General features: G+C 53.5%; 4 protein-coding genes across 4 annotated transcripts; 1 reads left to right on the top strand and 3 right to left on the bottom strand.

Annotated features, from left to right (window-relative positions):
* Positions 1-1,751: 1,751 nt before the first annotated feature.
* CPAR01_10995 (uncharacterized protein) lies at positions 1,752-4,642 on the bottom strand (the record flags this gene model as incomplete). The annotated part of the gene is made up of 2 exons (XM_060495254.1): positions 1,752-2,175; positions 2,238-4,642. The coding sequence occupies 2 exons, from the start codon at positions 4,640-4,642 to the stop codon at positions 1,752-1,754; spliced, it is 2,829 nt and encodes a 942-aa protein (XP_060345602.1).
* Positions 4,643-6,582: 1,940 nt separating this feature from the next.
* CPAR01_10994 (uncharacterized protein) lies at positions 6,583-7,866 on the top strand (the record flags this gene model as incomplete). Its single annotated transcript, XM_060495253.1, has 4 exons — positions 6,583-6,660; positions 6,732-6,821; positions 6,891-7,072; positions 7,173-7,866. 4 exons carry the CDS (start codon positions 6,583-6,585, stop codon positions 7,864-7,866), a joined length of 1,044 nt encoding a protein of 347 aa, XP_060345601.1.
* Positions 7,867-9,757: 1,891 nt separating this feature from the next.
* CPAR01_10993 (histidinol phosphate phosphatase HisJ family protein) lies at positions 9,758-10,889 on the bottom strand (the record flags this gene model as incomplete). The annotated part of the gene is made up of 3 exons (XM_060495252.1): positions 9,758-9,982; positions 10,096-10,641; positions 10,728-10,889. The coding sequence occupies 3 exons, from the start codon at positions 10,887-10,889 to the stop codon at positions 9,758-9,760; spliced, it is 933 nt and encodes a 310-aa protein (XP_060345600.1).
* Positions 10,890-11,771: 882 nt separating this feature from the next.
* On the bottom strand, positions 11,772-15,394 carry CPAR01_10992 (histone deacetylase; the record flags this gene model as incomplete). The annotated part of the gene is made up of 2 exons (XM_060495251.1): positions 11,772-12,899; positions 12,953-15,394. 2 exons carry the CDS (start codon positions 15,392-15,394, stop codon positions 11,772-11,774), a joined length of 3,570 nt encoding a protein of 1,189 aa, XP_060345599.1.
* Positions 15,395-16,183: the final 789 nt, after the last annotated feature.

Genomic DNA, 16,183 nt, shown 5'->3' with positions numbered 1-16,183 from the left:
GGTGTACTTTGCTTCCTAGGCTATCAGGACACAGGTTAGATATGAGGAGCCGAAAGCTGCTCGAGCTCTATCTTGAGAAGGTAGGCAAAGCTTGCTTTATCTACCAGCTGTGCCAGTGAGCTACCTGTAGTGTAGTATAGGTACTTGAAGACGCCTCGCCATGGTCTTCTTGTCCCGATGCATCACCCCCGGCTTCATCGACAAGGTACGATCAGGCGGTCCCCGCAAATGGAACAACTTTGTCTCGTAGAAACAACTACTCGTCTCTCTTCTGAATCACTTGTGTCCGGGAGCACCTATTGGGATAAGAGATGCAGACGGGCTTGACGGGCTAAAAGCTTGTTCCTGTTAAAGCACAAGTCTATTTCCTTAGGGCTGACTTACAACCATGTCAGTCCAATGAGGTCATTGAGACTGGCCGCATCCGGCTCAAGTGATGCATGCCATGTCACGGTCCGAAAATGCAAACGCGCTTCCCGCAAGCCCCCTGTCTTAGTTCTTCTCGGATGAGATCCGGGTCTCTGGGAACGCTAGTAGAAAGGTGGGATTCTAAATCTTGTTGCGCACCTGTGAGTTCTCATTGGTCTTGTCGATGCAAAGGATGAGTCGAAGGATCTTGCAAAATTTGACAAAGAGCGCTCGAAGAGACGCCAGCCTGCGTGAAGATACCAAGGCCGACCACTCCTCTCTCGTAATTGCTCTACAGTCTGGCTTCAAGATCGTGTAGTTTTCTGTTCGGGCAAGCTTTCAGGCAGGAGAAGAAAATGTGCTGGAAAAGTGACAGACACTTGAACCGAAAGCGGCAATGGCTGAGACTAGTTGGGTGCATCGACAACAGCTAGATGAGATTTCACTACTTTCGGTGTAAGTCGATAAGCCTGCTGGCTGAAAGCCAGGTCTGATTCGCCTGAATTGGACCAAGAGGCTCTTGATAGGCCTACTGGTGATTTGCCTGACCTAGCTTGGTAGCTTCGGATGACAAGCAAAGTCAAGTCCCAAAAGCACAGTGCTGTCTCCTCCTGCGAAGTCTCATTTATTGTACCTTAGTTTGGACCAAACGTCGAAGTTGCCATATGTAATTATAGATTGAGGCTCCAAGGTCTGCTCAAGTGGACTTAATACTCGAATCATGCAGAGAGTCTTGACTCGCCAATCGTTCCGCAGCGTCTTACCCGAGAGTGCGTTTCTGCATTTCTTGTCCTGCATGAAGGTGGCACACTTGACCTTTGCGAAGTAAACAAGACCCACTTTCATTTCCAGAGACTCCGTTTTCCGACTCTGCAGGCGCCACTCCACCCCGCTCCGATCCATAGACCCATTTCCCGACTGCATCGTCAACTCCGCCTCTCCAGTTCGAGATCCGGAATCAGACAACACGGCCCTCTGGCGCAACGGTAGCGCGTTCGACTCCAGATCGAAAGGTTATCTGTTCAAATCAGGTGGGGGTCATTTCTTTTGCCCTGTATGTTCAATAGGCGTGTCAGTTCGCTGCTCTTTTTGCCTTTGTGGCTTCGAAGTGTCAGATGAGGGATATCTTGGGCCGATTGTCCCTACATTCACATGGAGACAGAAGGAGGTATGAATGAATGAACGGAAGCTTGGGGGGTTCTGTCTATTCGCAAGCTGACAACAATGTTGGTCCCTTTTGCAGCCAATCTAGAAGGGTTGCTACCACCGTATTAAACATATTTTCCTCTCACGCAAGCCAATTAATACCATGATCAACCGTGAAAGCCAACAGCCTCCTTCCTCTACAGTCCGTGGTGGACAGCCAAAGCGATGGCTAGATCAGACGGCCCCACGCCCTTAACCCAATCGGACATCAGATAACCGTCTCCCGGCATGTTGCCCTTGGTCCCAGGGAATGGCACAAAGATAGTACCGGGGTAAGGTCCACCAGACTTTGGATACGTGGGCCTGAAACCAGGCTCACCAGGTGTGGGGCCGAAGACAACGCCGGGATAGGGACCGCTGGACTTTGGATTCGTCGGCTTGAAACCAGACTCACCCGGAGCGGGAGCGAAGATGACGCCGCTGCCGACTTCTTCCTTGATCTGGCCCGGCGCAGCCCAGAGCAGTCCCAGGTGCCCTGCGATGGGGATCGGCTCAGGGAGCTTCTTCTTGGCCCGGGTCTTGCGCGCAGCGAGCACAGTCTTAGCCCGGCGGGAAGTGCCTCTGGAACGACGTGAGCAAGACTACAGAAGATATCACAGAAGAGACTGAGCGTGCGGACTGACCTTTCAATATTTGTGGACTGGTTGACCTCCCAATCATCATCGTACCATCCATCTGCCTTTTTGAGCTCCTCGTGCTTTTTGGCGAACTCGGTCGTCGTCCAATCATGGGCATCCGCGATCCGATTCAGGTCGCATTTTCGGATGTGGCGTAGGAGAAACTTGAGCTGGCTGAAGGAAGTTGAGTCTCCTTCAGGGTGCACCTGCATGCAATAAGGGCAGTAGTAGGAACGGCCGTCACGGTTGTTGTGGGCGCGCCGGATCCATTGCTTGTACGGGGTATGGAAATCGGACGCCACGTGCTCCCGGAGGTGACCAACAGTGTAAGTCTTCGCTTTCTTGTCCTCGGAGACGGTGTCGTCTTGTTGACACCGAGAGCAAGATACATCACCCTGGCGCTGGTACTGACCCTCCTCGTGGAATAGCATGAGTCTCATGGCGAGCTTGGCCGCGACTTCATACGGGATCGCGGCGGCTGCCTCGACGTAGTTGATGGCAGCGTCGGTGAATTGAAGCTCCTCAGGCACAGTGATCTCCCTGTCACGAACAGCCCCTTCCATGTCTTCAGCGTCCTCCTCGACGTCATGCACAACCTCGGCGCCGCCCCCCTGGACATTCTCAGTGCTCTGCTCAAACTCCAAATCGAAGTCAACGCTACCCAAATTGGCAACGTCTTCGCTGTTGTCGTCGCCATCCTCTTCGGCATAAGCCTCGACAAGTTTCTTGTTGAACAGCGTTGCCCTGCCTAGAAGCTCCTCCTTTCGCATGGCTCGTTCGGCTGTTGTCTGCTTCTTGCGATAAAGTGAAACGATCTCTCTGCGCAGGACGAGGAACGCCTTGCGACGAAGCACCCGATCGCGATTCTTCTTCTCCTTTCGGCTCAGCATCGCATAGTTTTCATCGGCGCGGATATACTGCCGGAAGAGAGCATTGAGTTCAGGACCGTACGTTTCGATGATCTTCTCAGCAGGGAGCCTGTCGAGTGTAACCCCCGAAGTCATCTCGAGCTGCATGAACTCATCGGCCTTACCACTGCCGACCTCTTCACCGAGGGTAATGGCTGATACGTCCGTGATCGATGTACGGTCAACATAGAAGCGCTCAAGGGTGCGTGAATCCGGCTCGTGCGACATGAGAATGCGCGCGTTATCTACACCAAGAGCCTTGACATACGCCGCTGCACTGAGGCGACGAATGCTGTAGAATGTCACCTGGCCAGGCCATCCCATTCGTTCACCGCGGAGTGAAATCCACCTGGTCAGAGAGTTGGCCGGTAGGGGAGTGTGGTCATCCCTGAGTCCTAGACCACGCTGCTTTCCTGCAAGAAGCACAGGCCTGTCGCGGAATTCGTCCTTGATGGAGATTCGGTTCAGCTCGGAATCGAATAGATCGTCGATCGTTGACAAGCCTTCAAAGACGCCGCGTCGAAGGCCGATGACAAGTAGACGATGCGGAACTGAAAGTGCCAAATTGGACTGCTGCTGCGGGGAACTGAGGCGGAAGTGCATGGTCTTGTTCCGAACCGCACCTTCGGCGTCCTTTTCCTTGTTGGTCTTGAGGTTGCGAATCGTCAGTTGAAGAGTCCACATGCCCTTTTCCGAACCACGTTGAAGATTGCAGTCTTTCCATGCCAAATAGGGCAGTTCCTCCGTGACTCTGCCAGTCTGGACCTTGTCGTTGACTGAAGGGCCCAAGGCTCCTGGACGCAGGGCACAAGTTCTTGCGAGGCAGAGGGCGAAATGGTGCTGCTCCGAAAGTTCAATGCTCACCGTCTCCTTGACATCCATGTCGATGAGCTGACGAATGTCGTCTAGACCGATACTGACTTTCCCATCCGGTCCAGAGTTGAATCGAATGAGCTTCTTCTCAACTGCCAATTTGCGTAAAAGCTCCGTCATCTTGTTGAAGACGTGTCGACCCATGGGCGGCTTGATTCCTCGTTCATTGTACTTTCGAGGAACCCAGAATTGGAGGGCTTCACGATACTGGATAAGTGTCGTGTATGAGATGATTGTGTGGGCGTTGGATCGAGGAATCTTGTCTTCGGCGACGAAGTAGATGTATGGGCGGAGCAGAAGCCACAGGCCATTGAAGTTCTCAGGCTGCTCACCCTCAGTGGGGGATGGGAAGCAGATCTCGTCCAACTCCTTCTCCGTGATATCGTCTGCAATTTCCTTGAAAAGGCGAACAAAGAAGCGGTAGTCCTCAAGGATTCGGTCCTGCCGCTTCTGGGTCGCGACGCTTGCGTGACGAAAGCCGACTGCAGCAACATCGGATTCTTTCGCATCCTGCATCAGCCGGAAGAACTCGTTCGTGTCGCCGGCGGCAGAATTGGTGTTGCGCAGACGGTCGAGCCAAGCTGACTTGGCCTCGCCTCTCTGTCGGCGACGTCCCGAGTTGTCGGCCATGCTTGCTGGATGCGATCTAAAGGTATGCAGTCTGAAGAGATGGGATCTGAAGAACAAGTTAGAGGCGAAGGACAACAGAAGACCTCGTGAAGGCTTACCGGGGATACCAAGGAAGATGAGGAGAAGACGAATGTCCGATGGTGTAGTGCCCGGAAGCTGGGTCACGTTCGAGACTTGTTATTCCGCTGAAGTCGGGAAGGAAGGGTCTTGGGGCCTGCGAGGACTAGGCAGACCCAGTACTGCCAAAGAAACATCAGTCAGCTGACAGTCCTTGCTCGGGGGAACTTGCTCTGCTTGAATGGAGTACTTACGGCATTTCTGGATGGACAATACACCGTTGGGCGAGCAACCGAGCGAGGACGTGGAGTGTAGAGGAGACTGTGTATGGTGAAGGATAGGGTGGACGGTGGAGTCTCGCCTGCGTTGTAGACGCCTAAGAAGTCGTCTGAAGCCGCGAAGCCGGAGCGATCGATCCCTAGGATGGTTAGATGAGTCAAGAAAATCGGGCGAAAAGGGCCCGCAAGGAAGGGTGAAGGCCAACTCACGAAGAAGTCGGCTAGATCGAGAAGTTTGGCAGAGCTGGGCAGCTACTGAAGATCCTTGGTGAGTCGCAGTTTGTCTGGAAGAACTTGGAGTTTGTTGGTGTATGTGATTGGGTGTGTGAGAGTGTGAAGGGTCGAGGGGTTGCGCGAAGAAGAGGGATGGGGAGGAAAGGGGGGTTTGGGGGAGAAGAAGTACAAATTGCTCCCAAGGTGAGTTGAAGGGAGGAAAGATATGGATGTGAGCAAGAGATCTTAGAGACCAACAAGGCAGCAAAGGACAAGAAGCCGGGAAGATCTTCAGACACCTATAGCCTACAAGCCTCGAAAGCGACCTGAGCTGTGCCCTTTCTCTGCGACTGTCGTTTATCTGCCATTGACCGGGCTCGTAGTGACTCTGTAGAAAGGCAGCAACGCCAGTCCGGAAGATATAATGCAAGGCAAATACCCTAGACCAAAGACACGATAGCACTTCAAGTGGGGCCAGCGGGTTTGCTTGTGAAAGGCTTCTTTCGTTGAGGTGACCCAAATGTGCCTGACATGAAGATTACTCACATGTGTCTACAAGCGATCGCCAGCAGTGGCTTGGAATGTCGGTATCACGACATCCCAAAGGAGGAGAAAAGGGCACCGCCGTTTGTCTCATCCTTGAGCTATTGGTCAGGCGGCAACTTACGGCCCGCCTTTTGTTGTCTTTTTGGCAGCATCGAGCGGTTGAAAGCACAAAGGTAGGGAGCCGAGCTGCCTACTGCACTTCATCTTGAAGATGTGATTGTCCGTTTGATCTATCTGGCGCCTGATTTCCATGGCCTACAACGAGCGACAAAGTGTCTCTGCGTGAGTTTTTCCTTCACTCGAGTCCTACGAATAGGTAGAAAACGTGGTGGAACAGGTCTTAATGGCAAAGTTTGCAAGCCCACGAGAAAGGCCCTTGATGTATTGAGGTTGTTGTCTGAACTTTGGGCCAGATCCCCTTTAGGATCTCGCCAACTCCAAAGCCCACCACGAATCGCCTCATTTGGCGGTCTGGAAAATCAAGGCGGTCTGCAATGGCAACCTGCAGCAACTAACCGGAGGCAGCGCGCATCCGCGGCAGCAATAGGTTGGGATCTTTGAGACCTCACCTTGGAGAGAAGTGGAAGGCATCGCTGCGCCCCCTTGGTCAACGTCTACCTTGGTTCACCAGGATGTCGCCGGTGACTTCTAGACTTCTAGAAACTCCCACCGCCCGGCGCAGTCGAGCGACCTTGGCCATCCTCTGACATATTCAAATAGCACGCATTCCCCTGACTCCCCAGCACCCCTGATGTTCTCTTCCATTCATGCAACACGCTCACGGCATACACTGATCTTTGACTGTACCCTCGCCCTCATACATAATCGACAGGTTCCTTTCCCATCATGGCTGGTAATAGAGGTAGGCGCGGCAACAACAAGAAGAAGCAGCCCACCGCGGCTCAGAAGCGTCCGGCGCCCGAGGTAAGATATTGTCCCCTGAATATACCACTGCGAGTGAGGAAAGTCTCCTACTAATGCTTGGTTTTTCCAAGCCCGAGCCTGAGCCTATTGACAATGTGACTGCACCGGAGGACACTACCCAGGCTGTGACGGCCGGTGAGAAGGACGACGGTGCCGAGCAGGTGAGTACCAAGTGCCGACTTGTTGTTCAAGAACCTACATATACTAACTGACTGACCTCTTTCTCCAAGGGCGCCGATTCTTCCATCAACGTCGAGGCTCAGGCCCAGACCGATACCGAAGAGCAGGACATTGGCTGGATGAAACTCGAGCATCCTCAGCTGGCCAATGCTGAATCAAAGGTTATCATCAACAACCAAGAGCACCTTGCGCTCCGGATGGCCCGCCTCGAGGAGCTCATTAGATACATGAGGTACAGTACCTATTTCCTTCTCTCCCCCCCCCCTCTCACCATTCCCGTTTTCCATCGTGTTGTAGTACGAATACTTGCTGACGGAGCGACTGCGAGATAGCCTCCCCAAGGCTGGACGGCCCTCGCGGACCAACTCAAACAATTCCTCTCGACGCACGTCACTCAACAGCAACGTCACTCAGGCCGAGGACGACAAGGTCGCCTTGGAGCTGGTCCAGAGTGAGGACTTTATCGGCCTCATCCGGGACCAGTTCCAGCAGTGGCTGGACGCCTCCAAGAAGAAACCCCTGACAACGCGTACCAAGACCGCCAAGGCAGACGCCGAAGTCTTCTTTGAGCACTTGTACACCAAGGCACTGCCTGAGCTCTTCGCCGAGGACTGGGAGCAGCACCCTCTTCAGGGCGTGTTGCCGACTCTCAAGGAGGAATCGCACGTGACCTTGTTCGTTTCGCTCAGCAAGGACATCAAGGCCGCCAGCGGACAGGCCAAGCCCGGCAAGTCTGCGCTCAAGTCGGATACTAGCGCCGCCAAGCGGAAGAAGAGCCAGGTCCAAACCTTGTCCAAGGACTCGCAAAGAACCGTGGTGGACTTGTACAGTGATGAGCGACAGCCTACTAGCTCTTCCTCCCCTGACCAGCCTGTCAAGAAGCGGTCCAGGGCTTCCCGTTCCATTGCCGAGCTGATTGGAGATAGCGACGAAGACGGTGACTATCAGCAGGGGGATGAACAGGACGACGAGGAGGATGATGGTGAGGATGGTGATGATGGTGAAGAGGCTGAAGAGGGAAACTGAACACTTGTCCACCCGCCCACCGCACTCACTGTAACCCTCCCTCTTTCCACACTCGTTTGCCATGGATCAATTTGTTATTCTTGTTGCGCTGGATTATGTAATTTCATTGCTTGTCATTGAGGGGGGAGGCGGGGGAGGGTGCAAGGCAGGTATGGGGAGACGCTCACTTGAGGTCGAGGACCTGTGGAACGGAAATTGTATGTGAAGCAAACGTGCCGGTACTTGGAACATGAATATGGAATGGCCGATTGCACGTAACAATGATCATGACTCCCCATCGGCGTTGGACTTGCAATCCCAGCACTGGCTGGTAGCGGTGCCCCGCGGGGTCCAAGGACTGGGTTGTCGGTCGGAACGCTTGCCATCGACTAGTCTTTTTTTTTTTTTTTTTTTTTTTTTGAGGTTTTCCTCTCGGTTGGGTGAATGAAGCCATCAATGAAGTATTCTTGGGGGCCCGATAATGGGCAAGCAGTGGGACGCAGAGGATTGGCCGAGGCTGGATCGTCGTTTGGTGCTCGGCGGTGTGGTGTGGTGTTTGTTGAAGGACAATTCTCGGCACTGGGATTAACGAGTGAGATGGGCATTGAGTCTCCAGGGTACGTCCTCAGTGCCGGGTGACGAGAGTAGGTATCTCCATCCGAAGATATCCGTAGATTATCCGAGAGCACTGGGCAAGGTAAGTCCATGCCTGGGTCGTCCCGTCCCGCCGCGCCATCCATGGATCTCAACAATCGACATGTCCATCTCGACGCGGAAAGAACGACTCGACGGCACCGCAATGACATAAGGCACATCACCTCAGTCTCATACACACAGGAAGCACAGACCTGGCTGGGTTCGAAGTTGTTTTTTTTCCGGGAAGAGGGAAGCAGCAAGAAAAAGAGGAAAAAAAAACAAGAAAAAAAAAAAAGATCGCGGTTTGTTTGCACTGGACCAGGACTGAGGAAGAGGCATATCGCCATGCCTCACATCACCCAGTCAATGATGCCAAATATCTCTGGTCAATGTCGTGTCAGAATGATTCGAGTTTTTTTTTTTTTTTTTATAGTTTTTTTTTATAGAAAAATATAGCTAATTCCTTTTATTTGATTTTTCCCCCCAAAAAGGTTGGGAGGAAATAAAAATATCCCTAGGTATCCAAATCTCAAAATCACCATTTCCCCCAATACCACCAAGACCACCAAGAAACCGATTTTGGACACCATGGTTTTTTCTTGCCGAACCAAGGGATACACCTACCTGCTGTTGCGTTACTGAACCGCAGGTGGTACGTGCGATTGTTGTTAGTAACGCACCCACGCTAACGCGTGGTAGCGTTACAGGTTATCCGTTCAAATCGGGTGGGGGTCATTCTTTTTGCGCCTTCTGTGAAGCTATCGTAAGGTTTGTTTTGGTTGTGGTGGTGTTTTGGTGATGTTGCACAGGAACTCGGTTTTTGGGGTTTTGTGGGAGAAATTAGGGTTTGTGATGGAGACAGTGGTCAGGACGCTCTAGTTACAGCATGATCTCTTCTGACGACTTCACGTAATTATTGAAGAAGGATGTTGAGTGTTATGTTCTGAGGTGGAACCCAGTTGTGTTCTAGTTCTGGGACTCAATTCTTCATAGTATGAATTATCGCCGGCGCCTCAGTTGACGCGTTTCATATCTTTCTGCATTTAATACACCGGAAGGATGTTGATGAGCAATGGCTCAATGACTTTGAACATCGATCGCAGGGAGACAGTTGGTGCTAAAATAATTACACCATGACCAACAGAATGGAACCGAATATTCTTGGCCTTTTGCCAGACGTTCATCTATCTCACACCTCTACATCTACCCTCTACACCAGCTCGTTTCTTTTCTCTCGCTTCTTCTTCGTCTACAACTCTATTGCGCCTCATCTCCTCTAGTTGAAGTTCTCCCGAAACGCAGCCAACCCAACGCCCTTTTCCCGCAACACGGCCTTAGCATCCCCATTGACCCCCTCCACCGGCCCCCGCTCAAACGTGAAGACCTCCTTCACGCCCAGGCTCTCGAGGTATTTCACGTTGCGTTTGTAATTCGTCGCGACCTGTGCGATGCCGTGGCTATCGTCTGAGAATGTGAAGCGGCCGCCCATCGCCAACCATGTCTGTGATACGGAGTTAGTCGCAAGAGATCATTGGCTACACCACCCAAGATGTCTTTTGAGCTTTGGAGAAAGGACCAAGAACACAGGAGGGGAGAAGGGGGGAAAGAACTTACCTCTGCAATAGGTCGGCACGGATAAGGCTCATCAAGACCCTTCCTCAACGCACTGCTATTACACTCCAACAAGCCCCCATACCCCTTGACGACCTCCAGATTCCTCACAATCTTCTCCCACACCCCCTTCCACTGCCTCACGTTCCTCCCCGGATCCTCGCTCATGAGCCTCACGAGGTCAAAGTGGCCCACCACGCGCGGCTCTAGCGCCGTCAGCATCTCGTACTGCTGGTCGTAGTACCGCGCGTACATGCTCTCCTCGTCGGCGCCGGCCGACTTCATCGCCTCGACGTACATGTCCCGGCTGTAGTCGATGGGGATGGCGTTGACGTGGTGCAGCGACCCGATGAAGTAGTCCACCGCCGGGTGGGACGCGAGGGACTTGATGAACGGCCCGTAGGCCGGGCGGTACCACTCCCCCTCGAAGCCGATGAGGAGGTCGATCTGCGGGGCGTACTTTTCGCGCAGGCGCTGGGCTTCGGCGAGGTAGGCTTCGTGGCGGGGGGCGAGGATGGAGAGGGCTGTTTGGGGGTCTCCTTCTTCGAGCTGGTGAAGATTTTGGTCAGGATTATTAAGTTTCTCATGAGAGCTATGTTTGGGGGGTGTGTGATGAGACTGAAGTGTGTTCTTACCTCTTCAGGGTAGAGGTCTCCAATCTCTAGACGGGGCATGTGTTCCGTCAGACCCATGGTCTTGTACCCGATGCTGATGGCATGCTGGATGATGGCCTCGAGCTGGTCCTTTGCGTGGCCGGGGCAGAATTGCCCCGAGTGGGAGTGCATCGTGAACGCCATGGTGAGTCGATGAGTTGTGCGTGTGTGTATTCGGTTGGTCTAAGTGAGAGGAAATAAGATGAGATGAGATGAGACGAACTCGAGATGAGTCAGGTCCCCGTTGCTGGCTAAGTTCGCAAAGGGCTGGCTGGTGACGTAGTTTGAGAGACAGTAAGAGAAAATTCCAACTAAGCTGGGCCACGCTTCACAAATTGAGTGAGCGGTGAGATACAGAATCTACAAAATGTCTGAAGATGAGATGCGATATCCCGGCCGAATATGTGTAACAGGACTCGAGTATCTCCGATTACCTCAAGATAAGAACCTGGTCAATCGGCCAACTAAGTCTGGGATGCGTAAAACATGCGCTGTAATGGGTTCCCCACCAAAGAAAAATTTCGGGGCCCGGCGGGTAGCCGCAGCAAATCGCTGACGTTGATCCGTCCACGTTGACGCGCATAATCCCGCTACTTTGTAAATCAAGTCTCCGCATGCCAAGGCTTTTGGCCGCGTCCGCGGACGCCCACGGGGTTACATAGGATCTTGGTTCTATGTCACATTTATAGGCATTTCGGCCAATCATGGCTCTACGTTGACATCGTCTCCAATGGCTTCAATGGCAGCATCGAAGTACATGATCAGTACAAGAAAAGAGAGTTATAGTATTTATAGAGGAATCAGAGGATCAAGAAGAAAGAGAATAACTCGGACGAGAGGGTATCAAGACGGCGAACTCCAAGTACACGGCTCAAAAAGCCAGATTCGCAGAAAACAAAGTTTTATACTTGGAGAAAAGCGTTGGGCAAAGGAGACAAAGTAAACAAATGCCTTTTCGAAGACTGTGACGGCCCAAATCTGTGTCAGTGCTTCCACCCCAAACCTCTCGGTCTGTGGCACAGCGCACTATTGCCTCTGCGGAGTTTCCGGGATATCCCAAACCGACTTTGCCGGCTCCTCCGGATCGGCCTTAATTGCCGGCTCTTGCTCGACCTCAGACGGGGCGCTCATTCCCGGCGGCGCAAAGGGGATCGCAGATGTGGAGGTGAAGACTGGAAGATCGGCACGCATCATCTTTACCGGAGACTTCTTCATGGGCGACGGTTTGGCTGAAGACAGCTTGGCTGGCGATGGCTTAGACGGCGAGGCTTTGACGGGCGTGTTGGTGTTGGGCGGCATCCACTTCAGGGGTTCTGACGGCGTTACGGACACAGGTGGAGGACCCTCCGGTTGGTAGTTGATGAAAACATCCGATGAGGGTGTTGCTACGGTTGGCGACATCGCGGCGGGTGAGCTGGCGGGGAGCTCTACTGAACGAGGATCAGGGGTGGCGACGAGAGGCATTTGCTCCGTCACTGGAGTTGAGACTTCAGGCCGGCCTTCTGGAACGGCGGGCGGTGACGGGGCTTCAAAAACCGGAGGCTGCGTTGGCGGTGTAGCGAAAGCCTCGTCTTGCGGAGGTGTGACGATCGGAGGTGCCACCGGCGAGTAAGCCGTCTGTGCTTCAAACGGGAAATCCGTCTTTGCTTCCTCGGCTGTGGGGGGTGTGGCAGCTTTGGCTTGAGCGGCTTGAGCTGCTTGTGCTGCCTTGGCACGCTCTTCTTTCTGTGTTTTCGTGATCAAGTTGATCTTGACCTTCTTCATACCGGCAGTCAACTTGTCCATATCGTCCTCCGATGCAGCAGCTGGGCTCGGCTTTCCTTGAGGCGGCTGAGATGGTCCAGCCTGCTGAGGAGGAGAGGGTTTCGCCATTGCGGCAGGCTTCTTCACAATTCTGGTGGTTTTGGGGGCTTCCTTCTTGACTGCTGGAGCTCTTGTCTTCTTAACATTCAAAGACGTAGCACTCTGAGTTCTGACACTCATCGCAGTGTCGGGTCGCACACTCATAGAAGTGTCGGGACGCTGAGCGGAAACTCCGTTGCTCTCGAACTCTGTGTTAGGAGCATTCGAAGCCACAGTAGACACACCACTAAGGCGTCGACCAGGCCGCTTAGCTGCTCCATTTGTGTCAGAGGGTATGCCTCGGGCCGTTGCCTAGTGTCGTCGTCAGTTTGAGTCTATTTGCGATACTACGAGGAGTGACAAACCTTCTCAGATGACAGCGCAGCAGGGCCCGCGACCGTTCTTCGCCGATTCTTGGACTGCTTATCATCATCTTCGTCTGCATCAACGTATAAGCCAGGCTTCGCTGGCTTCCGCTCTCTCAGAGACATTCGCGAGGTAGGCCTGCTTGCTGGCTTCGGAGCAGGCGCGGGAGCAGGTGCCGGCGGCACAAGATCAGGGTTCAGAATTGACTGCCGGTCTCTCCGAGCCCTTGTAGCCTCCGCATTTAGGTCTTCAGGTTTGCAGCTATCGACTTGGCGATCCGACGGAATGAGTAGCCTGCTCAGCTCATGGGCTGCTATGGTCCATGGCACATCGGGGGGAGGTGGTGTTGCTGGTCGCGAATATGGCATTCCATTCGACAAGCCGGACGCCATTCGTCTCATCCTTGCCGGATCTATGGACTTACCAATCGATGCCTGTGTGGGAGTTGAGTATGTCGGCGGAGTTGAGTGCCGTATCATCTTGGGACTGGCTGGTCTATTGCCCATCGCAACTTCTAGCTCGTCGAGTTCGGAGCTCGACCACCATGACGGTTTGTAAGGATGTAGAGATGGTTCGCCAGTAATGGCTGCAGCGATCTGCCCTGCCATTTCGTCGCCGAGTGAAGAGCGACCCCGAATGGGCTCTTCCGGGGTCTGATTTCCTGAGAGTCCGCTCAGATGGCTGAAAATACCAGAGTAAAGAGCTCTGTCGCTGTAGCCGCCCTCGAGCACGCTGATTACGCGCCCGTCAACTCCCAATCCTTCCTCTGCGGCAAGCTTCACAACATCTTGAGCAATACGAGCGTAAAACTCGGTAGGAACGTTCACGTTATGACGTTGCATACCCTTGGTCTCCCACTCACTGGCATCGAATCCGGCCGAGAAGAAGATTGCCGCCTTGGGAGGCAGATTCAAAGCACGAAGGCGAGCCGCTTGGTTTTTCAGATACTTGCGCGTCTTCTCCAGGATTACTGAGTACCTGGTCTCGTATAGCTCCCAGAACTCCTTCTCTGAACCATATGATTCCAGGTGGACGTTGTAGATGTTTTGGCCGTGGGCATTGTCAATACACAGACTGGCATTCTTGACCTTCTCCTCATCACCCCACTCACAGGGGTACGAGTTGATGTCGTGAAGACTAAAGTAGCCGATGGACGCCTTCTTCCACGCTGCCGTGTTCTTGGCCGCATTCACTCCCCGTGAGTTATGCGCCCAAGTGATGGCTTGGGAGCCATCTCCGTGGTGAAGATCGAAATCGATGATAGCCGCATGGGTAAGGCCATGGTTCAGAATGCCATGCATAATACCGACATGGACGTTATTAACCCAGCAAAATCCTGACGGGAAAGAAGCTGAGCAATGATGTCCCGGTGGGCGTACAGCGACAAAGGCTCGTCGAGGACCTGATGTGAAAACGCGGTCTACGGCCTCGCAAACGGCACCCAGCGCGCCCTCAAAAGCCTCCAGCGATTCGGAGCAAAGATAGAGGTCACCCTCGTGGAATTTCGCAGGCGGTCCGTCTGAACCTCTGTTTAATTCTGGCCTCTGAAGCTCCTTCCCACCAGTCGCCAACTTTATCTCTGCTCCTTCGCACATCATCTTGAGCTCCTCCATCCACTTGGTGCCGTGGACGTTGGTGACAGCTGCCGATGTCAGGGGCAGTCTCCGTTCGGTCTTGTAGATGCGAAACGGAATCGTCGGGATGGTAGAGGGATCCAGACTTGGATGCAGAGCATATGCGCCATCGCAGTGCCGTTCCCCGAGCCGCACGTAGGCCATGGCAACCCCCAACACGCCGGCCTTGATTCTCTCAGGCCGCTCAACGATGGTGCTGAGAGCGCCCTTGGACGTCTTGGGTCGAGAGAAACGGTGGCCGTAGCAGGCATCGTGGAGAATGACGAGGGTTTCCGTTGCTCGAGTCGAAGTTGGCGAGTGGTGAACCTCCAATTCGGTCTTGAAGTAATCGCGGGCGACCGTATTCGCTGTGGGCGCAGGCTTGATATACTCAGGGGGGCTCGGGCGCAAAGGGGATTTGGCGACAGGAGAAGAGGCATGCACCATGCTAGTTCGCCTCGAAGGCGCTCGGCTAGGGGTTCGGCTCGAAGAGCCACTCACAGAGTGCAAGGAACTGGTGGAGGTCTTGCGCTGAAGTGTTGGCGTTGAAGACCGCTGCAGCGTCGGCGTCGAAGATCGGGAGCGGGAGAGCTCTCTCGCAAAGGAGGGACTTCGAGACGGGGCTCGTGGACTCGGTGCCGGAGACGTTCGATTTACGGCCGGTCTCATGGGAGACAGAGCGCTCGAAGCCCGGGGTGAATTGCTGGCGGATGATGTCGAAAGGGAGAGCTGCTTGAGCGAATGCGCCAGCTCCTTGTCTCCATCATGAGAGGATGTATTCAGCAGTGATGGGCGCCGCGATGGCGCTCTTTCGAATGGAGAGGCCATGGCAGGGGCGCAAGACCCATGAAATCCTGCGTGGTGTCTCGGATGAGAGAAAAGGTTGGGGGAAAACAATAAAGTGAGAAACCGGTAGCGAAAGAAAATGTCCCGAAAGTGAAGTTTTGGATAAGTGCGGTGTGTAGCTGCTTCTGACAACTTGCAGCTGGCTGCAGGGGAGGTGGTGGGTAGGGGACTTTACGTATTAGTTGACCGCCCGCCAGCACATCGTCACAGTTGTCACTTGTCCGTCGCGTCTGTTCTGTGTACACAACACGCGTCATAAGGTGCATAATTGCGATCACGTGGGGATCAACAAATAGGGGATGCGCGGGGCATTTCGCCTGATCCCGCTTGGGCTGAGAGAAGCGCAGGCGCTACCGATTCAAGTGGGGTTCAGACAATACCATGTGGGGGCACGATCGTCACTCTCTCGTGCAATGCAACGTCCGCAGTCAAACGTCCACTTACATCTAACCAACGCCCTTTCTTCAGGAGCTTAATATTCTTCAACGGGCTTCCGAATGCATCAACACAATTCGACATACCCGATGCTTTTTTGAGCACCTATATTATGATCAAATACACGACTATCTGCCGAGAATAATACCCGAAAATCAGTCATGTCATCACTACGGATGGGTTTTGACCAGAACATGGCATTAGAAGGGGCCAAAAGATAAGCCACCCAAAGAAAAGGTGGTATCAGTCATTTCGAGCCTACCTTAGGACTGGTTATATAAGCACTAAAAAGTCATTCAGACTGACAAAAGAGTTCACCCCCCCGGTGCTGAACTG

Source organism: Colletotrichum paranaense (genome assembly GCF_030867605.1).
Source record: "Colletotrichum paranaense strain IMI 384185 chromosome Unknown Scaffold_9.1, whole genome shotgun sequence".
Classification (NCBI taxonomy): domain Eukaryota; kingdom Fungi; phylum Ascomycota; class Sordariomycetes; order Glomerellales; family Glomerellaceae; genus Colletotrichum; species Colletotrichum paranaense.
The sequence above is the reverse complement of the archived record's forward strand: the minus strand, read 5'-3'. Positions and strand labels throughout refer to the sequence as shown.